This window comes from Bufo bufo, chromosome 5 (genome assembly GCF_905171765.1).
Source record: "Bufo bufo chromosome 5, aBufBuf1.1, whole genome shotgun sequence".
Lineage (NCBI taxonomy): Eukaryota > Metazoa > Chordata > Amphibia > Anura > Bufonidae > Bufo > Bufo bufo.
The window spans coordinates 27608154-27631409 of record NC_053393.1 but is presented as its reverse complement, the minus strand read 5'-3'; the positions used below and the strand labels follow the sequence as shown (position 1 = coordinate 27631409).

Sequence of the window (23256 nt, the reverse complement as noted above, 5' to 3'; positions counted from 1 at the left end):
AGACGCCTTCAGCTGCCGAGCGCACATGTAACAGGTCAGCCGGTGTCATAGGGACAGAACTGCTGACAGATGTCCTTTAACAGATAGAGCTAATTTTATGCAAATTCAACAAAGCAAATAAAATGAAGGTTACAAATATGATGAAATAATAGAATACAATGTATTGCAGCATCAACAGAAATCAAATATAAAAGTCACATCCATCAGGTATGCCCTTTCAGGGGTACACATACTTTTGAAGTATACATACACTATATAGGTAGATCTTGTTTTTTTGCCAATTATTTCCCCATTTTCTTAAACCTTTGTCTTCACTACATCCAGGCTTGGACTGGCCCACAGGGGTACAGGGGAATCCCTTGGTGGGCCCCTGAGCAAGGTGGGCCCCTAGTCTCCGACCCCCTACACACGTGGAACATAACACAGTAGACTTACTGCACTACATACATATATTCAATGTACAGCACCTCCACCAGCCTGTGTTCATATAAAAAACTTGTTAAATAGTTTATTACATTTGAATGTATCCATACGGTGGGCCTCCAAAATAAATTTTACTGGTGGGCCCTGGATACCCTAGTCCGACACATACATCCTATTTCTTCCTGAAATTGCCATGAATATTTTACACCATGAATAAAAGCAATGTATTTACTTAAAGCGATCATCCAGGACTAGAGAACAATGGCAGCTTTCTTCCAAAAAAAGCACCACACCAGGACTAAGCTGCAATACAACACACAACCTGTGAATGGGTGTGGTGCCTTTGTGAGACTGAAATCTGCTATGTTTTCTAGTCTTGGACAATCTCTTTTTATCCTTAATACTTTAATATTAATAATCATTTAACAATTTATAAAATATAAGTTCTATATTTCCATAAAAAACATAAGATGTTGAACAAATATTTATTAAATTATTTTTTCTATGTGTGTATTTATGTAACTATTTATTTTGCAAAGGTTTTCCTATACTTCTTTCCTTTAGTACGTTTGAGTTTTACATTTTAATTTTTGGACAGGTATGTCGTGCTCTTTATTGACGGTTGAAGGTCCATATTATCACATCTAGAAAAGATCTCCTCTCTCTCTAATCATTGGACTTGTACTGTTGAGTACTTACTGAGCTAAATAATTCCTTATCATGGGTTCTTTAATAATACTTAATTTTTTTTAGAAATGACTGCATGTACAGGGATTGTTGTGACGTGTGACATTCTCAGTAGGTCGAAGAGTTTTTCTGGTGACTGAGAGGGGGGAAGATCTATTAGTCAACAGCGTTAGCCTTTGTGGCCCAGGGGTGAGTGAGACTGGTGGTGTATTTTGCCAGAAAAATGAATACTGACACAGTAAGACCCATAAGCATTATCATGTCAGATTAACCAAACTTTTTGGGCCAGTCTTCTGTGTCCATCAAAAAATTGGAGGTTGAAACCTTCTGGTTCAGGGTGGGCTCTACTTAGAACATTATTCAAAAAATTCTTAATAGTCAAATGACATAAATACAGTATGATGCTACCTAGGGATTTCCAGAAGTACAGCAAATGAGGAGGAAAAGGCCATTTTCAAAAATTTTCACGTGTTCAAACTTACAGTCTTTCCTCAGAAAACTTTTTGGTTTGTGAATATTATACACTCTCGAGATTCCTGCCCATTAGGACAAGAGGTCATTTGAAGTAGCTGAGACCTGTAACAAGGAAAAACTTTTCCAGAAAGAGCTCTGAATCCAACACAGCTATGTGAGCGGCTCGCCCAATGAGGGTATTTGCTGTATTTGGGAGAGCGTGAAACACATCATGCCGAATTAAAGTGCAGTCCTTGGACTCCATCACTGGCTGGAGGAGATTGTTGATCATTTCAGTGTAGATAGGACCTAGAATGGAAAGTAATTTGATATATATTTTTTTTAATCTAAAAGATAAAAAAATATGTCTTTAAGATACACTATCACACTACCTAACACACTGTACTGCAACAGCTACACTATATCAGGATCTAACCTACACTGACTATCTCCCAATAACTATCTATATTATATATATATAAGCTAACTATCTATCTAATGTAATGAGTGGAAAGCACAGAGCACAGCAATGTCACTGCTCTCTCTCTCAGAACTTTGAAAAACTGTAGAAAATGGCTGCTGAGGAGGTTCTTATATAGTAAGGGGTAGGCAACTTTCCTATTGGTTGCTAGAGATGTTGCTAAGCTCAGACAAAGACATTGCAGCCTTCTCATTGGCCCACAAGCAAGAAGCAGGGAGGGATCATGGGTTCAGATGAAAAAAAATCTAGAATGTTCGAAAATACAAATATATATCACTATAGTCTAAATATTCGCGAATTCTCGAAGTGCCGATACTTGCGATTAATATTTGCTATTCGAATATTTGCGCCCAACACAATTGACTAGCAGAAGACAAGAATTAGAGATTTCTCACTGCTGACTGACTCAGTTGCTGCTTAGGTTACATTAAATGACAAAGCCTATGGTATATAGTGCTCATTTGTCAGGTGCATACTCAGAAGAGTTTTAGGCTGACCCTAGATCCCCTTAGGATTGGGTAAATGCAGATGATCCAGAATGCACAAAGGGTCTTGGACAAAGGACTATATTGGTGTCCAAGGGAATGTACAATGGTCGGGTGTATTTTTACTTTGCCAAGATATCCATGTGTATACACTCAAAGCATAAAAAAATAGGGCAAATAGATAAAATGGATCCCTATCCCTCCCTATCCCTATTAAAGGGATTGTCATTAAAGTCTGAACCAGGCGTAATGTCTTGTAGGGCTATCTCAGTTTATACCTTTTATTTAGGGTTCCATTGCTTCATCCTGGCTAAAAAAGTTTTAATCCCTATACAAATGAGCGATTAAGTGAGGGAGGGGGAGACCACACTACTCTGTGCACCCTTGCTCATCCTTCTTCCTTTGCCAGCCACTTTCTCTCTTTCTTGAATGACGGGACCAGGCGAGATGACCATGCAGGACCTTGGACCCTGAAGATCAAGGAGGAGAGGGAGGAGCTGCAAGGGGAAGCAGGAGGAGCAAGGGTGCCCAGAGTGGCACGGGCACAACCTTGGTGCACTTAACTGCTCATTTGCATACAGATTAAGAGTAGTTTTTCTCCAGAATGGAGCCCCGGATCGCTAAGTAAAAAGTACCATCACATTCAGCGGTGCTATCCCTACAAGGCACTGTGCCGGGTTTATCAGTGAATGACAGATTGGTGATAGACTCCCTTTTATGAATTTTTTTTTGTTGAGAAAACTGTCATGAAAATTCTAATAAATATGTTGAAGTTTCTTTTTGGCATTGCTTACACTTTGTATCATTAGCTCCAGTTCTCATGGTGCTTAATGACTCTGTGGAATCAGAGCAGGATAAACGTGTCGGGTAATTGACCCCTTTTAAGTAACAACTTCCACCACAGTCAGTTAAGCAAGCTTAATCAGGTTTTGCTAATTTCTCAGCTGCTAACGCAGGATACTTTTTTTTTTTTTTTTTTTCACAACAAAATCAGGATAAAAATAAATTTTTAAGGACAGGTTCGGTGGTTTTATAGTTTTTATCTTCTCCGCAGAGTAATTGATGGGCTAATTACAGTAATCCAATAAAATCATCATCAAGGAGATCGGCCAGAGAAGCTACTTTATCATTTGGGACTATATTCCCATACTAGAGAAAAAAAATATCAAAAGAACAAAAAAAATATATATTGTGACTTTATCCTATATGATACCGTACCCGTGTGCTTGTCCTTGATGGCGTTTTTACACATCTCAATCCTGGCAGAATGGAATGGAACATAGCGGTCTTGTGGAGAGGCCACCAAGACAACATTTTTAAAATACTGAAGCCCTGTAAAAAGAGTGACATGATAAGTGATGAAACCTGTTCATGAAATTTTGCAAATACGGTTTTGTTCACATCACATTTGATCACTGTAAGAAAGGTCAACATATCTTGGCATGCATCAGTATCCAGATGTGTACACTCTTAAATTTGCTTGAATTCAGTTAAGGACTGCACTTTCTCACAAAACAAATTTAATACAATATCCTAGAAAAGTCTTGTTAGGCTGCAGTTCATATCACAGCCACTGGGTGGCGACAAACAGACACAGAGCATAGACATCTTACGACAATGGTCACCTTGTGCCACATCTCAGGATATTTTTATTAAAGAGAATGGTAAGGAAGGACACATCTGTACATTTTCCTGTTGCATGGAATAACATAGCTGACACGACTTTTCTATGCCCACATAACCATATAACAGAAGCAGTATACATTTGTATGCAGTGAACTCCACCTAGTGGTGGCTGCAGGCAGACAGAATTGCATAATATATTTCTGTAGCTTTACGGGAAACTTGGTGTCCTTGAAACCAGAGCTCCAGTTCTTATAAGGATGTTGTTACAAAGCGGATGTGGATCTGCTCTGTCTACTGAACAAATTTGACTTGGGGCTGCTCCTAGGGGCATTATCTAAGTGCTTCCCCCTGACATTCACCATTTAACCCCTATATAGAAATTTGGACAGCTGCTGCAAGGTAAACCACTAAGCCGCTAACTTTTGGAGTAGTCTCTGCTCAAGTGACCCATGGGGGTCAAGAGAGGGATCAGGCAAAACTGTAGTTGGGGACAGGCCAAGGTCAGGACAGGCAGAGAACGTGCAATACAAGTGCAATAAGTCTGAGGTCAGGCAGGTAGTTCAGGGTCAGAACAGAGAATAAGTCATAGATCAGCTTAGGCAGAGAAGGGTCCAAATCTGGAAACTAGAGGTTAGTACACGAGAAGACAAACAAGTGATATGGCCCCTTTGCAGGATACTACAGTATTGGATCTTGTTGCTCAGGTACCCTCTCACAGGGGATACCCTAGGGAGGTCTGCCATTAGCTGGACAGATTAGGATGTGCATGCGCTGGCCCTTTAGAAGCCCAAAAGAGCATGTGCATGCACCCAACGAGCAGAGGGAAGCAGGAAATAGATTGCTGCCTGTGTAGTGGACAGAACCATGTTACCCAAGCCTTCCGGACAGGAGGTGAACGATGCTGACAGGTGCGAACTACCAGAATGTTACAGTGGAGGAACGGGTGAGAAAAGAGACGGCAATGTCCACCGAAAGGAGTGGAGCAGAACCAGTCACATACTGCTGTCATACTGGATATATTATGAAATGACTCCTCATAATATCAGAAATAATTGAGAAAAGTTAAAGGAACAGTAATTAATCTAAAAAAATTATATTTTTAGTTAATTTAGAAATATTTTAATCATTCAAATTTGCTACGAATTTTAAACCTTGCTAACCATGACATGCCAAAATATGCCAAAATGAAAGTACAGGTCCCATGGCGCACTTGGCTGTTTCCACAATACCTACAGAAATTCAGTTAGAGAGTTGTGCACATGCATGGTCACCTCTCCACCTGGACATGCATGTTAGTGGTCACCTCAACAGGTAGAAGATGGATAGAAAGACCATGTTGCTCCACACCTATCAGAAATTAGGGATCAGCAATAAATGTCCATTTTGGACATACCCCTTTAACGAGGATTTGTCAGGGTTTCTACCAGACTGCAACGCTATTCTTGCTGCCAAAAATATTAGAACCCACAAAGACCCTACTAAAGTCAAGTCTAGTACCTCTGGTGGAGTTGTAGCTAGTTTTCCCTTCATGGAGCAAGAGGTCAGTTTTTTCTCCTAGACCTCTAGTGAAATACCCTGGTCAAGGAAGGTAGGGTTCTTGGAATCCCCCTGGCAACTAACAACCAGGGCACATACCCTGCTCATCTCCCTATCTATGCCCCTTCCCTTCCAAGACTTTTTGATATCCAGCTGATAATGGATCCAGTGTAGTTTTCATGGCCCCATTGTAAACAGAAGTCATGATGTTAATGTGAACAGCGGATAAAGACTTTGTGGACCTGTCCGAATTTCTCATGTGCACCCACACAATCTACAACATTGATAATATTTCAGCCCATTCTGGTCCCTGTTTGATGGGTTGTGTCACCTTTATTACATGGCAAGAAATATCTGAGGACCGAATGCACAATGTGAGGCTTTTGACATAATTCGTACATACCGGGTTTTAGGCTAAGTTGATACAAGAATGATTTCCGCAGATCAGTATTATCTCTGAAGGTCAGCTGCAGCAAGGAACCAGACTTTTTTAATTTCTGCATTAGCCACAAACCTGGAAAACATAAAACATGTGTTTTTATTTTCTAACCAACCTTTTGGTTCCCCTGATCAGGTAGTCACAAGATCCAGCATGCTCACATACCAATCAAGGTGGGTTCACACTAGCGTTAGGGATTCCGTTATGGCTTTCCGTTATAACATGGCTATAACGGAAAATAACGGAATCCATCAGACGGAAGGACGGATCCGTTCTTCTGCCCATAGACTTGTATTATGACGGAATGCAAAACGGAAGCCTTTAAAAGGCATTCCGTTTGCTCTCCGTCCTAATAGAAGTCTATGGAAATCAAAACGGATCCGTCTGGGTCCCGTTATGCAAGGCGGAAAACAATGTCCTGTCGACAGGACTTTGTGTTCCGTCTTGCATAACAGGACCCAGACGGATCCATTATGCTTTCCCGTAGACTTCTATTAGGACGGAAAGCAAACGGAATGCCTTTTAAAGGCTTCCGTTTTGCATTCCGTCATAATACAAGTCTATGGGCAGAAGAACGGATCCGTCCTTCCGTCTGATGGATTCCGTTATTTTCCGTTATAGCCATGTTATAGCAGAAAGGCTTCCGTTTTGAATTCTGTCTGGGCATTCCGTTATTTTCCGTTAAAACCATGTTATCATGAAAAGCCATAACGGAATCCCTAACGCTAGTGTGAACCCACCCTAACTGATCTCTTACACAGGTTTTTCTGGGGCTTAATGGGGTTGTCCATTGAAATAAAAAATGTTATATAACCATTTTTCACCTTAAGGACCAGGCCATTTTTTGCAAATCTGACCAGTGTCACTTTATGTGGTGATAACTTTAAAACGCTTTTACTTATCCAGGCCATTCTGAGACTGTTTTCTCGTCACATATTGTACTTCATGACAGTGGTAAATTTGATGTAAAATATTTCATTTTTATTTATAAAAAAAATACCAAATTTACCAAGAATTTGGAAAAATTCTCAATTTTCAAAATTTCAATTTCTCTGCTTTTAAAACAGATAGTGATACCTCCTCAAATAGTTATTACTTTATATTTCCCATATGTCTTCTTCATGTTTAGTTCATTTTGTAAATGGCACTTTCTTTTTTTGGGATGTTACAAGGCTTAGAAGTTTAGAAGCAAATCTTAGAATTTTTAAGAAAATTTCCAAAACCCAATTTTTAAGGACCAGCTCAGGTCTGAAGTCCCTTTGTGAGGCTTACATAATAGAAACCACCCATTTTAGAAACTACACCCCTTAAGGTATTCAAAACTGATTTTACAAACTTTGTTAACCCTTTAGGTGTTCCACAAGAATTAAAGGAAAATGTAGATGAAATGTCAGAATTTCACTTTTTTGGCAGATTTTCCATTTTAATCCATTTTTCCCCGCTAACAATGCAAGGGTTAACAGCCAAACAAAACTCAACATTTATTACCCTGATTCTTTAGTTTACAGAAACACTCCATTTGTGATCGTAAACTCATGTACGGGCACACTGCAGGACACAGAAGGAAAGGAGCGCCATGTGGTTTTTTGAGGGAAGATTTCACTGGGATAATTTTAAGCTGCCATGTCACATTTGAAGACCCCCTGATGCACCCCTAGAGTGGAAAGTGACCCCATTTTAGAAACTACGGGATAAGGTGGCAGTTTTGTTGGTACTATTTTAGGGTACATATGATTTTTGGTGGCTCTCTATTACACTTTTTGTGAGGTAAGGTAAAAAAAAAATAGCTGTTTTGGCACAGTTTTTTTGTTTGTTTGTTTTTTACAACGTTCATCTGACAGGTTAGATCATGTGCTATTTTTATAGAGCAGATTGTTACGGACGAGACAATATGACTTTTTTTTTGTTGTTTGTTTTAGTTTTACATAATAAAGCAGTTTTGAAAAAAATATAAAAATTTTGTGTCTCCATATTCTGAAAGCCATATTTTTTTTTTTTTTTTTTCGGCGATTGTCTTATGTAGGGTCTCATTTTTTGGGGGTTGAGATGATGGTATGATTGGTACTAATTTAGGGTGCATATGACTTTTTGATCGCTTGGTATTACACTTTTTGTGATGTAAGTTGAAAAAAATGGCTTTTTGACACCATTTTATTATTTTATATATTTTTTACGGTGTTAGCCTGAGGGGTTAGGTCATGTGATATTTTTATACAGCAGGTTGTTATGGATACGTCAATACCTAATATGTATACTTTTTTATTTATTGTTTAAGTTTTGCACAATAAATGCATTTTTGAAACAAAAAAAATGTTTTAGTGTTTTCATATTTTGAGAGCCATATTTTTTTTTTTTTTTTTGTCCGATTGTAGGGGCTCATTTTTTGCGGGATGAGGTGATGGTTTGCTTTGTACTATTTTGGGGGGCATACACCTTTTTGATCGCTTGGTGTTGCACTTTTTGTGATGTAAGGTGACAAAAAAATGATTGTTTTTATTACATTTTTTCTACAGCATTCAGGTAAGGGGGTGGATCTTGTGATTTTGTGATATTTTGAAAGAGCCATTCATTATGGATGCTGCAATACCCAATATGTCTGGTTTTCTTATTTTTTTTATTTTTTTTTATTTTATGTTTTATTTTGGGAAATGTAATTTTTTTTTACTTGAAACTTTTTTTATTATTAAAAAACACTATTTTTTAAACTTTATTTTTTACTTTTTCTTTTGTCCCACTATGGGACTTCAACTTTTGCGATCCCCTCTGCAATGCATTACAATACATCCTGTATTGTAATGCATTGGCTGTCAGCCCAAGGGGCTGGATATCACAGGCTTCTGTAGAAGGCAAGCCCCGATGCCTATGGAAAGCATCGGGCTTGCCTTTTCTGCCATCGGGTCCCTGCCACTGTGATATTTTTATAGAGCGAGTCATTACGGATGCGGCAATACCCAAAATGTCTGGTTTTCTTTTTCTTCTTTTTTTTTACAATTTTATGTGTTTTATTTTGGGAAATTTACATTTTTTTTTACTAGAAACTTATTTTTTATTATTAAAAAAACACTTATTTTTTAAACTTTTTTTAAATTTTTGTCCCACTATGGGACTTCAACTTTTAAGGGTCCCCTCTGATCCCCTCTGCAATGCATTACAATACATCCTATATTGTTATGCATTGACTGTCAGCCCAAGGGGCTGGATATCACAGGCTTCCGTAGAAGGCAAGCCCAGATGCCTATGGAAGGCATCGGGCTTGCCTTTTCCGCCATTGGGTCCCTGCCACTGTGATATTTTTATAGAGCCGGTCATTACGGATGTGGCAATTCCCAATATGTCTTGTTTTCTTTTCTTTTTTTTTTTCTTTTTACAATTTTATGTGTTTTATTTTGGGAAATGTAATTTTTTTTACTTGAAACTTTTTTTTAATAATAAAAATACACTTTTTTTTTTTACTTTTTTTAAATTTTTGTCCCACTATGGGACTTCAACTTTTGCTGTCCCTTCTGATCCCCTCTGCAATGCATTACAATACATCCTGTATTGTAATGCATTGGCTGTCAGCCCAAAGGGCTGAATATCACAGACTTCCGTAGAAGGCAAGCCCCGATGCCCATGTTTGTTGACATGAACACACCAAATAGCAATATAAAATCAAAATGCAATTATAAATCTAAAATAGCAATAAAATTATAATTATAATAGTCACGGTCCCTCCTTTCTATTAAGCTGCGGAGCTCTCGCAGCTTACTCTATAATATTTGGACTGCAGCCCTACGTTATTTTCCTTTAGATTTTCTTAATTGATGTGCTTTCAACAACGCACCGTGTAGATACTATCAACATCGGGTAAGAAGCGCACAAGCGCTATAAAAGAAAACTACCCGTTACACTACAAAGGCGGCGAAGCGACTGGACACGTAAGTGGACCTGCGCTCCATCACTATTAATCATCTAACGCACCTATCAGTGTGAATTGAGACACTGGACACTCACATATGCCCCATAGAACATTCCACTATCCTGTTGAAAGCACATCAATTAAGAAAATCTAAACGAAAATAACGTAGGGCTGCAGTCCAAATATTATAGAGTAAGCTGCGAGAGCTCCGCTTTTTGCATTTTGATTTTATATTGCTATTTCGTGTGTACATGTCAGCACACAAGCACACAAGAGTGCATATTTGTATGTATGATTGGCCAATATCTGGCATAATTTTATAGGTTGGGATTAAATTTGATGTAATTGACTTCTTGTGAGCTGGTCATCCTTTTGTATATTTATTGTCTAGCTATTGGATGGTAGCAGGCCGGGCTCTATTTTGGTGAGCTTCCCATAACTATTTTTTTATAGTGAAAACTAGGGCTGTGTCACGGTGCTGTTCACTGTGACAGTTTTGGCCGTGTAGGCTGGCTGCATGCTCTCTTGCGTACTGGCTGCAGGCTGACTCCTGTGTATGCTGGTTGCTTGGGAATGTGTGCTGGCTGCGGTGTCTTGTGTGAACCATGCCTGTGTATGTGTGCACTCTCTGTGTCTGCATCTCAGTGCAGTTCTTGTCATTGTTGCCGTGTAGGCTGGCTGCAGGTTCTCTCGCGTACTGGCTGCAGGCTGACACCTGTGTATGCTGGTTCTGTGATGCATGCTGGCTGCAACCTTGTGTGTAAACATGACCTAAGTATGCATGTCTGTTTATATCACAGTGCGGTTCTGTCACTCCTTGTTGCTGCGTAGGCTGGCTGGCTGTAACCTCATACTGGCTACAGTTAACCTGTGTATGCTGGTTGTCGTTTGGGTGTGCTGGCTGCAGCATTCTGTGACTGGTGTGAACTGACACTTGTGATTGTGTGTGCTGTGCTACTGGTACTCCTGGTTCTGGTGGGGTTAACTGCCCCTAGTCTGTTCCTGGGTGTGTCTTATCAGGTGCCCTCCTTATCACAGCTATATCTTCCTATGAGCTGTGGGGATTGTGGCCAGTCTGTCTTGTGCCTTGCTGGGTGTTGCCCCCTGCTGCTGACCCAGTTTTTTTTGCCATCTGCCCTTCTTTGTGGTGTCGCCTGGTAATGTGATGGTGGTGGTTGTGTTGTTGTTGCTTTGTCTGTTCTTCTGTACCTGTCCTGTGATGATGTTGATGTTATTCCCTTGCCTGTTGTTCTGTACCTGTTCTGTGTCCTGATCCTATCTGTTTCATGTTTAGCCTAGCAGTGCTCTAACTGCGTCTGATAGCTTGGCAGTGCTAAACTGCTTCTGATCCTGTCTTTAGTCCAGCCTGGCAGTGCCTACTGCTTCTGATCTAGTCTGTTCCTTGTCTATCCTGCAGTGCCTTACTGCTTCTGTTCCTGTGTTTGTTCCTGTGAGAGGGCTCCTGGGTTCTTTGGAGAGAGGATCTCTAGTCTGTGTGCAGCTCTGCCTGAGACCGCCATGCTTCCGTTCCGCATTGGTTCCAGGCATCTGCTTCTGTGCTGGTTTCCATTTGTCTTGTTGTCTGATCCATGCCCTGAGTTTGTTTGGGTTCCAGTCCTGTTGTCTGTGGTTTAATGCAGGTAGCGGCCAAGTGTACCGGGACCTTCCTGGAGGTGAGCCCTCAGCCTAGTTCATCTTTACCACCAGAGGCTCTGTGAAGAACAGGGATCACTTGCTCTTCGCCCTCTGTGTTTTGCCTCTGGTCTGCCGGTGTACTTGGTTCTGTGGTAGTTCTACCACTATTGCTTAACATGCTGTACTGTCATGTTCTTTTATTACATGTGTAAGAAAGTACTCTGTTGGTCCCTAGTCTGATTCTTACCTGTGTCCTGTTTGGAAGACGTTCTGGAGGTCTTCCTTAGGCCTTAGGAACGTGACAGGCTGAAAGTTGGCAGGGCTAATTCTTGGAAAACATTGAGGGCAAAGTGGACAAAGCAAACACCTAGCTATGGTTGACATCTGGAATTGAGATGTGTGAAGTTTTGAAAAATTCTATTCAGCTGCTTCACTGAACTTCAACAAGAAATTAGGATTGTTTCTAATTATTTCTTAACAAATCGCTTTCTATTGTATGGATCGGCATTTAACCCCTCAGATGTTGTGTTCAGCGCTGATCAACGCAGCATCTGTGACTCACATTAAGCCATTCAGGGGTTTAAGAAAAAAATTATACTCACCTCATCCACTTGCCTGCGGGGAGGCCACCCGCTCCCGTCTTGATTGAAGAAAACTCGCCAAAGGACCTGTGGCGAGTGTGATAACGTCACCATATGATCATGTCGTGAGGTCATCATGCTTGCCACAGGTCCTTTGGTGGGTTTTCTTCAATCAAGACGGGAGTGGACAGCCTTATCATGAGCAATTGGATAAGGTGAGTTTAATTTTTTTTATTTTCAGCCAGAAATTTTTCAGAATCTTTCCTGAAATTCCGATCAAAGTCCACTTCAGGCACTTCGATTCGCTCAACACTAATCTTGAAAAGAGACAGAGGGACTAATTCTGGCCACACAAGAACAGGCTATTAGGACTAATGCTATAAAAGCCAGGATTGAATTCAATAACTGATGCCAAGTGCAGACTTTGCAAAGAAACTGATGAAACAATCGACTACGTACTCAGCGGCTGCAAGAAGATCACACAGACTGACCATAAACAACAGCACAACTCAGTGGTAATAATGGTCTAGTGGAACCTTTGCAAAAACTACCAGTTACCAGCAGCAAAGAGCTGGTGGGACCACGTCTGAGAAGTTAGTTAAAAACAAATGTGCCAAAATACTCTGTGATTTTCCCATTCAAACTGAAAAGGACTGGCCCACAACACACCCCGTTTGACTGTTATAGAAAAGAAAAGGGTGTGGCTTGTTGCTGTCACAATACCAGGTCATGACATGGTTGATGAGAAAAAACAAGAAAAAATGCCCAAAAACAAAGATTTGAAAACAGTAGGGTCATCCCCAAAGACCTCGGGAGGCACTTACAACAACTGAATGTTGACAAAATAACCATAAATTCCAGAAATCCACACTGCTGGGATCTGCACGGATCATCCACCAATACATCATCACTTCCTACATTCCTGGAAGAATTTCAACAGGTGATGAAGATGAACACCAACTGTGATCTCATGTAGTACTGTATACCTTGTTCTTGAGTAAATAGAATTTTCCCCCCTAATATGGGCAATTACTGTATTTTTCACATTATAAGATACCCTTGACCATGAGACACACCTAGGTTTTAGAGAGAAAAATAAGAAAAAATATCATACCCCAAATCATCATCAGACCAAAATCTTCATCAGACCTCAGATCAGACCCCCAATCTTCATCAGACTTCCAATCTATATCAGACCTCAGATCAGACCCCCCCCAATCTTTATCAGACCTCAAATTAGACCTCCAATCTTCATCAGACTCTCAAATCAGACCCCTATCTTCATCAGACTTTAGATCAGACAGTGACAGTAAAAAAAAATAAAAAACAACTTACCTCTCCTACTCAGGACAGCGTGCTCTTCCTGCAATTGCCGCTCCGTGGTCTTCTGCTGGTGCTACCCTGCACCATGATCTGAAGTCACACAGCGTCAGGTCATATATGTAGTATATGCAGTCATGACACTGAGTGGCGCCTGGAAGAATATCAGGGAGAGGTGAGTACAGCCAGAGCTAGCATTGCTACAGTCACCACTCCCTGTGCCTCCTGCATACTAGAGATCATTTCTCTAATGAAAGTGCATATTAGTATTTGCTTTATGAGGCATACTGCCATTTTTCCCTCACTTTTGGGGGAAAGAAGTGTGTCTAATAAAGTAAAAAATACAGTAACCGTACACTTTAAATGGGGCTTCTGCTTTCCTCTGGATCAACATAAGACATTTTAAGGTGAGACCTGGGGGATATGTGCATTTTTAAAACCTAATTAACCGTGTAATAAAATTAAGAATAATAATAATAAATGTAAAAAATGTTGTCATCTGCCTGTTTAGTAAAGAATATGTTAGCATAGCTCTTTGTATAAGAAAGCATAGTCGGCTGCACTGAAAAGACTAATGGTATACTGCTAGGGGTGATAGTCCCATTACTGTCCACACCAGGTTGAGAGAGAGAGAGGCCACACTGGAGTATAGTAGACCTGAAGAATTTACTGGAGAACCTTTGCAGCGAGTATTTGCGGTACAGATGTTGCAGTGTAGTCTCTTTCCACAAATAGTAAGAAAAGGAACATATACAAACTGGTAGCTCCAACAAGAACGTAGTTGACGGAGTCAGTCTCTTTTTTGATAACATATCCACGATAACGGCACTCCTGGTTATCCGCCAGTGCATGATATGTATAGTCCGCTTTTATGCCAGGTAACACAGTTCTTAACCATAGAGTGTCTCACTTGTGTACTCTTGAAACAGAGTGTCTCTTGTGCAGCGTCAACTTAGGCCCATGTGCAGCCTGCTCCAGTCCACTCTGATCTCTGACCCTTCTAGAGACTGTCCACTTCAGGAAGTGACATCATCCAGTATTCTTCTTCATTTGAGTATCTAAACAGGCGAATTTCAACACTGAGAAGTGTTGACAATTTGGAAAACAATTTGCTGCTCACTGAGCAAGCACTCTATGGGGTAGATGTGGGGAGGGTGGTAGCAAGGAGGCTCAGGAAAGTGAGGTAGCTAGCTGGGTAACAGTTAGAAAGCGGGCTAGAGGGAAGAGTGCCAGGGAGGCTAGCCCTGATCCGACACAAGGTTGGCAGATGAGGGGGATGTCAGTTCAGGGAGAGCACTGCTGCAGCCAGACACTTCCTCTGCCAGTCGGGGGAATGTCAGCTCCAGTAAGCAGGGAACCAGGAGAGCAGGGCAGGCCAGACAGGTGCTGGTAATGGGAGACTCAATTATTAGGGGTACAGATAGGGAAATCTGTCACAAAGACCGTGATCGTCGAACGGTGTGTTGTCTTAATGGATCTTGAGTTCGACACATAGCGGATCAGGTTGACATATTACTGGGAGGGGCTGGAGAAGATCCAGCGGTCATGGTCCATATCGTAACCAATGACAAAGTTAGAGGCAGGTGGAGCGTCCTTAAAAAGGATTTTAGGAATTTAGGTCAAAAGCTTAGGGCAAGGACCTCAAAGGTGGTATTTTCTGAAATACTACCGGTACCACGAGCTACACAAGAAAGTCAGCGGGAGATTAGGGAGGCTAACAAGTGGCTCAAGAACTGGTGTAGGAAGGAGGAGTTTGGGTTCCTGGAGAACTGGGCCGACTTCTCTGTCGGCTACAGGCTCTATCGTAAAGATGGGCTGCACCTCAATGGGGAAAGGGCAGCAGTGTTGGGGGAGAAGATGGCTAGAAGGTTGGAGGAGTGTTTAAACTAGGGACGGGGGGGGGGGTAATTCCGTTATAGGATGGGAAGATAGTGCAGATAGAGACCAGGGCATGGTAATGGGACTGGGGGAGAAATGGAAGGAGGGACTAGAACAGTGCAGATAGAAATATAACTGAGACATGGCTGGATGATAACTATGACTGAGCGGTTAATGTACAGGGTTACAGTCTGTTTAGAAAGGATTGTCAAAACCAGAGAGGGGGAGGGGTCTGCCTTTATGTAAAGTCCTGTCTAAAGCCCACAGTCCGAGAAGATATAAATGATGGACATGAACATGTGGAGTTACTGTGGGTATAAATACATGGAGGCAAAAACAATAATAAATTACTAATAGGCGTTTATTATAAACCACCTAATAAACCAGAGTCCAAAGAAAATCTTCTACTAAACGAGATAGACGAGGCGCAAATCATAATGAGGTGGTTATTATGGGGGACTTCAACTACCCAGATATAGACTGGGAAACTGAAACCTGTATATCTCATAAAGGAAACAGGTTCTTGGCAATAACCAAAGACAATTACCTTTCCTAACTGGTTCAGGACCCGACTAGAGGGGCGGCCATACTGGACTTAGTATTAACCAATAGGCCTGACAGAACAACAGATGTGCAGGTCAGGGGACACCTGGGAAATAGTGACCATAAAGTAATAACCTTCCAATTATCATTCAAAAAAGTGTTTCTTCAGGGAGGAACAAAAATACCAAACTTTAAAAAAAGCTACATTTTGCCAACTAAGACAGGCCATAGGCATAAATAACTGTGACAAAGTCCTCAAAAATACAGCCACAAAAAGGGATATTTTTTAAAGCATCCTAAAATCTAATTGTGAGAGGTACATACCTTATGGGAATAAAAGGTTAAGGGACAAGAAAAAACCAATGTAGATAAATAGAACTGTAAAGAAATAAATAAATGACAAAAAGAAAGCATTTAAATCACTAAAACAGGAGAGTAGCACAGAAGCACTGAAAAACTATAAGGAAAAAAATAGAATATGTAAAAAACAAATAAAAGCAGCCAAACTAGAGAACGAGAGATTAATTGCCGAAGAGAGCAAAACTAACCCTAAAATGTTTTTCAATTATATAAATGGTAAAAGGTATAAATCTGAAGGTGTTGGCCCTCTACAGAGTAATGAGGGGGGAGATGCAGAGAGCGCAAAGCTATTAAATATTTTTTCTCCACTGTATTCACTGAGGAAAATAAACTGTCAGATGAAATGCAGAATTTAAAAGTTATTCCCCCATTAAAAGTGCCCTGTCTGCCCAGGAAGAAGTACAGCAGCGTCTTAAAAAGATTAAAATAGACAAATCGCCAGGACCAGATGGCATATACCACCTTATCCTAAGAGAATTAAGTAATGTCATAGCCAGACCTTTATTTCTGATATTTAAAGACTCTATACTGACAGGGAGTGTTCCACAGGATTGACGCATAGCAAATGTGGTGCCAATATTCAAAAAGGGTCCAAAAACAGAGCCCGGAAACTATAGGCCGGTTAGTTTAACATCTGTCGTGGGTAAACTGTTTGAAGGTTTTCTAAGAGATGCTATCTTGGAGTACCTAAATGAAAATAAGCAAATAACGCCATATCAGCATGGCTTCATGAGGGATTGGTCATGTCAAACTAATTTATTCAGTTTCTATGAGGAGGTAAGTTCTAGACTTGACAGCGGCGAATCAATGGATGTCGTATATCTGGACTTCTCCAAAGCATTTGACACTGTACCGCATGAAAGGTTAGTATATAAAATGAGAATACTCAGACTGGGAGAAAACGTCTGTATGTGGGTAAGTAACTGGCTGAGAGATAGAAAACAGAGGGTGGTTATTAACGGTACACACACAGATTGGGTCACTGTCACTAGTGGAGTACCCCAGGGGTCAGTATTGGGCCCTATTCTCTTTAATATATTTATTAATGATCTTGTAGAAGGCTTGCACAGTAAAATATCGATTTTTGCAGATGACACTAAACTGTGTAAAATAATTGACACAGAAGAGGACAGTATACTACTACAGAGCGAACTGGATAGATCGGAGGCTTGGGCAGATAAGTAGCAGATGAGGTTTAACACTGACAAATGTAAAGTTATGCACATGAGTAGGAATAATGCAAGTCACCCGTACATACTAAATGATAAAACACTGGGTAACACTGACATGGAAAAGGACCTAGGAATTTTAGTGAACAGCAAACTAAGCTGTAAAAACCACTGTCCGGCTTAGCAACATCCCTAGCAACCAATAGGAAAGTTGCCTACCCCTTACTATATAAGGACCTCCCCAGCAGCCATTTTCTGTAGTTTTATGGAGTTCTGAGAGAGAGAGCAGTGACATTGCTGTGCTCTGTGCTTTACTGTTTAACCACCTCAGCTCCCCTAGCTTAAACACCCTTAATGACCAGACCACTTTTTACAATTCTGCACTATACTACTTTCACGGTTTATTGCTCGGTCATACAACTTACCACCCAAATGAATTTTACCTCCTTTTCTTCTCACTAATAGAGCTTTCATTTGGTGGTATTTCACTGCTGCTGACATTTTTACTTTTTTTGTTATTAATCAAAATTTACCAAAATTTTTGCAAAAAAATGACATTTTTCACTTTCAGTTGTAATTATTTTAAAAAAAAAAATACATTTCTATATAAATTTTACTCTAAATGTATTGTTCTACATGTCTTTGATAAAACAAAATGTTTGGGTAAAAAAAAAATGGTTTGGGTAAAAGTTATAGCGTTTACAAACTATGGTACAAAAATGAGAATTTCTGCTTTTTGAAGCAGCTCGGACTTTCTGAGCACCTGTCATGTTTCCTGAGGTTCTACAATGCCCAGACAGTAGAAACACCCCACAAATGACCCCATTTCGGAAAGTAGACACCCTAAGGTATTCGCTTATGGGCAGAGTGAGTTCATAGAACTTTTTATTTTTTGTCACAAGTTAGCGGAAAATGATGATTTTTTATTTATTTTTTTCCTTACAAAGTCTCATATTCCACTAACTTGTGACAAAAAATAAAAACTTCCATGAACTCACTATGCCCATCAAGAAATACCTTGGGGTGTCTTCTTTCCAAAATGGGGTCACTTGTGGGGTAGTTATACTGCCCTGAAATTTTAGGGGCCCTAATGCGTGAGAAGTAGTTTGAAATCAAAATGTGTAAAAAATGTCCTGTGAAATCCTAAAGGTGCTCTTTGGAATGTGGGCCCCTTTGCCCACCTAGGCTGCAAAAAAGTGTCACACATGTGGTATCGTCGTACTCAGGAGAAGTTGGGCAATGTGTTTTGGGGTGTCTTTCTACATATACCCATGCTGGGTGAGAGAAATATCTCTCCAAAAGACAACTTTTCCCTATTTTTTTATACAAAGTTGGCATGGGTATATGTAAAATGACACCCCAAAACACATTGCCCAACTTCTCCTGAGTACGGAGATACCACATGTGTGACACTTTTTTGCAGCCTAGGTGCGCAAAGGGGCCCAAATTCATTTAGGAGGGCATTTTTTACGCATTTGGATTCCAGACTTCTTCTCACGCTTTAGGGCCCCTAAAATGCCAGGGCAGTATAAATACCCCACATGCGACCCCATTTTGGAAAGAAGACACCCCAAAGTATTCCGTTAGGGGCATGGCGAGTTCATAGAAGTTTTTTTTTTTTTGGCACAAGTTAGCGGAAATTGATTTTTTTTTGTTTTTTTCTCACAAAGTCTCCCTTTCCGCTAACTTGTGACAAAATGTTCAATCTTTCATGGACTCAATATGCCCCTCAGCGAATACCTTGGGGTGTCTTCTTTCCGAAATGGGGTCATTTGTGGGGTGTGTTTACTGTTCTGGCATTTTGGGCAAGGCTAAATTGTGAGCAACCCTGTAAAGCCTAAAGGTACTCGTTGGACTTTCGGCCCCTTTACGCACCTAGGCTGCAAAAAAGTGTCACACATGTGGTATCGCCGTACTCAGGAGAAGTAGGGCAATGTGTTTTGGGGTGTATTTTTACATATACCCATGCTGGGTGAAAGAAATATCTATGTAAATGACAACTTTTAAAAAAAAATTATACAAAGTTGTCAATTTACAGAGATATTCCTCTCACCCAGCATGGGTATATGTACACCACAAAACACATTGCCCTACTTCTCCTGAGTACGGCGATACCAGATGTGTGACACTTTTTTGCAGCCTAGGTGCGCAAAGGGGCCCAAATTCCAATGAGAATCTTTACGATTTCACAGGGCATTTTTTACGCATTTGGATTCAAAACTACTTCTCACGCTTTAGGTCTCCTAAAATGCCAGGGCAGTATAATTACCCCACAAGTGACCCAATTTTGGAAAGAAGACACCCCAGGGTATTCCGTGAGGGGCATGGCGAGTTCCTAGAATATTTTTTTTTTGGCACAAGTTAGCGGAAAATGTTTTTTTTTTTTTCTCTTACAAAGTCTCATATTCCACTAACTTGTGACAAAAAATAAAATTTTACATGAACTCGCCATGCCCCTCACGAAATACTTTGGGGTGTCTTCTTTCCGAAATGGGGTCACTTGTGGGGTATTTATACTGCCCTGACATTTTAGGGGCCCTAAAGCGTGAGAAGAAGTCTGGAATATAAATGTCTAAAAATTTTTACGCATTTGGATTCCGTGAGGGGTATGGTGAGTTCATGTGAGATTTTATTTTTTGTCACAAGTTAGTGGAATATGAGACTTTGTAAAAAAAAAAAAAAAAAAAAAAAAAAAAAAGAATTTCCGCTAACTTGTGACAAAAAATTAATAAATCTTCTATGAACTCGTCATGCCCCTCAAAAGTGATCTTTTTATAGCACCGCAGCGATTTTACAGTGTTTTTGCAGTGATCAGAAAAAATAAATTTCTGTCACTGCGGTGGGGCCGACTGAACGCAAGTGTGCGCACAAGATCAGGCCTGATCGGGCGAACACTGCATTTTTTGTAGAGCCTATAGAACATGTCCTATTCTTGTCTGCAATTGCGGACAAGAAAAGGCATTTTCTATATAGTTCTGGCAATGTGCGGATCCGCAAAATGCGGAAAGCACATTGCCGGTGTCCGTGTTTTGCGGATCCGTGGTGTCGGTGTTTTGCGGATCCGCGGATCCGCAAAACACATACGGACGTCTGAATGGAGCCTTACAGGGGGGTGATCGATGACAGGGGGGTGATCAGGGAGTCCATATGGGGTGATCACCCCCCTGTAAGGCTCCATTCAGACGTCCGTATGTGTTTTGCGGATCCGTGGGTCCACGGATCCGCAAAACACATACGGACGTCTGAATGGAGCCTTACAGGGGGGTGATCAATGACAGGGGGGTGATCAGGGAGTCTATATGGGATGATCACCCCCCTGTAAGGCTCCATTCAGACGTCCGTATGTGTTTTGCGGATCCGTGGATCCGTGGGTCCGCGGATCCGCAAAACACATACGGACGTGTGAATGGAGCCTTACAGGGGGGTGATCAGTGACAGGGGGGTGATCAGTAAATCTATATGGGGTGATCAGGGGTTAATAAGGGGTTAATAAGTGACAGGGGGGGTGTAGTGTAGTGGTGTTTGGTGCTACTTTACAGAGCTGCCTGTGTCCTCTGGTGGTCGATCCAAGCAAAAGGGACCACCAGAGGACCAGGTAGCAGGTATATTAGACGCTGTTATCAAAACAGCGTCTAATATACCTTTAAGGGGTTAAAAAAATCGTATCTACAGCCTGCCAGCGAATGATCGCCGCTGGCAGGCTGCAGATCCACTCGATTACCTGCAGTTCCTGTGAACGTGCGCGCCTGTGTGCGCGCGTTCACAGGAAATCTCGCGTCTCGCGAGATGACGCGCCGGCGCGTCCACTCGGAATAACAGCGGTCCTGTAGTGGTTAATTACATTAGATAGCTTATATATATATAATACAGATATAGTTAGTGTAGGTTATCCTGATAAAGTGTAGCTGATAGGTTCCAGTGCAGGGTGTTAGGTAGTGTGATAGGACTTACTGTTTCTCTGCTGTCCATACATACATGCTACAGACATAGTGCTGTGATGTCACAAAAATACTTAGTGCACCAATCAGTAATATGTAGTCAGACCTGCTAAAATGTGAAGTTGCACGTATTGCGCCAAAATATGTGCGTCATTAATTGCAGATTTGCGCAATCGCAAATATATTGGAGCACTCTATCTGCATATAAAGCTGTTGTAATGTTCTGCCGTGCCAACCATTTTCTCCAGTCTCAGGAAACTTCTAGCAGCTTGAAAAATGCAGCAACAGTGATCCACGCCTGTATTGCACGCACAATACGCGCATATTACATTGCCGATTTTCGCAATCAAGAAAATTATCGTGAATTCTCGAATTTGCGAATATATGACGTATATTCGCCCAAATATTCACGAAATATCGCGAATTCGAATATTGCCCGTGCCGCTAATCACTACTCATCATACAGCAGCAGCCTATGGGCAACGAATGCTGTACGTCTATGCATAATAGGAGACTTATAGTGGGGAAATGCTCCCAATGTATACCGCTGTTTCAAATATTCAGCTCAAGAAGAACAGGGCCTAATTTTATTCCAAGACAAACTAAAATAGTAAATGTCAGGATTTTACCAGGCTCCATCTTACCTGTACTAACTAGGGTGCTGTTACTGTAAAGAGTCCCAAGATGAGGTCCAGACAGAGAGAGGAACGTATGCAGCTTGTTCAGATAATACCGAAACCGTGGCCGGGTAAGAACCGATCGAACGATGATGTTTCCCAAAGAATGTCCTATAAAACTAGAAAAACAAATTTCAATTAAAACAAAAATTAAATAAAAATTATTCTACATAGTATTAGGCATTATTGTAGATGGTCGAGAACCTGTGTCTTTCTAATGCATACTCATGATTATTTTGCTGTGTTCACTTTTTATTTTGAACGGTCTTCTTGTGCAGTGGGGAAACCTTCATTAAACTACTGTTGACAGATCTTATAACTTTTTTTTTTATCATAGCAGTGGTACAAGCAGGGGCATTGCTAGGGTCTCAAAAGGTCTGGGGCCCAAGCCCTAATGCCTATGGCCCAATTCTCTAAGTCGACCAACTGCCCCCCCCCCCCCCCCCCCCCCCCGCAAACACTAGCACTGAAGATATTTTACTGTACTTGCTATACAGCTATACAGCAGCACGTTCCTCTAACATCCAGTTCCTCCCAGGTGACATCTCCTCCGATGTAGATCTTCTCTGCCATCATCTTCTCCATTCAGTCCGGACACTTCTCTCAGCCGCCTCGTCTCTGCAGAGTGTAACACACAGACATCTTAGCTTCATCACTTTTCTGTACCCCCAAATACTATCCTGAAGAAAAATGAGTGCCATACAGATAATCTTCCCCATAGTAATAGTACTCCTCATAGTCCCACCAATAGTAATTCCCTTCTAGAATACCCTCATTAGTAATACTGCCCCCTACAGTGCCCCCAACAGTGATAATGTTCCCCAAGAGTGCGCCCATTAGTAGAAGAGCCCTCCAGTATTAATAATGCCCTCACAGAGCCTCCAGTAGAAATAAGGCCCCCTATTGTTCCCCCAGTAGAAAATAAAGCTATCTGCAGACCCCTCAGTAGTAATAAGGCCCCCCATAGTGCTCTTAGTAGAAATAATGCGGATCTATAAGTCCCTCCTATAGAGCCCCCAGTAATAATAAAAAAAGCCTAATGTCATCTGGATTTAAAATGCTCCCCGTGCCCTCAGTATTTATAATGCCCCCTACTGTTATAATGCTCACCCTGAAGTGCCCCAGTA

The 23256-nt window shown here is 41.1% G+C and overlaps 1 protein-coding gene across 1 annotated transcript in view; it reads right to left on the bottom strand.

Annotated features, from left to right (window-relative positions):
* Positions 1-1666: 1666 nt before the first annotated feature.
* Positions 1667-23256, bottom strand: part of FAM135B (family with sequence similarity 135 member B) — a 115282-nt gene continuing 93692 nt past the window's right edge. Inside the window, exons 16-19 of the mRNA XM_040433829.1 lie at positions 22097-22248; positions 6095-6205; positions 3748-3861; positions 1667-1872 (exon numbers count right to left, since the gene is read on the bottom strand). Of these exons, the coding sequence (XP_040289763.1) occupies positions 1667-1872; positions 3748-3861; positions 6095-6205; positions 22097-22248 (583 nt within the window). The remainder of the gene's footprint in view (positions 1873-3747; positions 3862-6094; positions 6206-22096; positions 22249-23256) is intronic.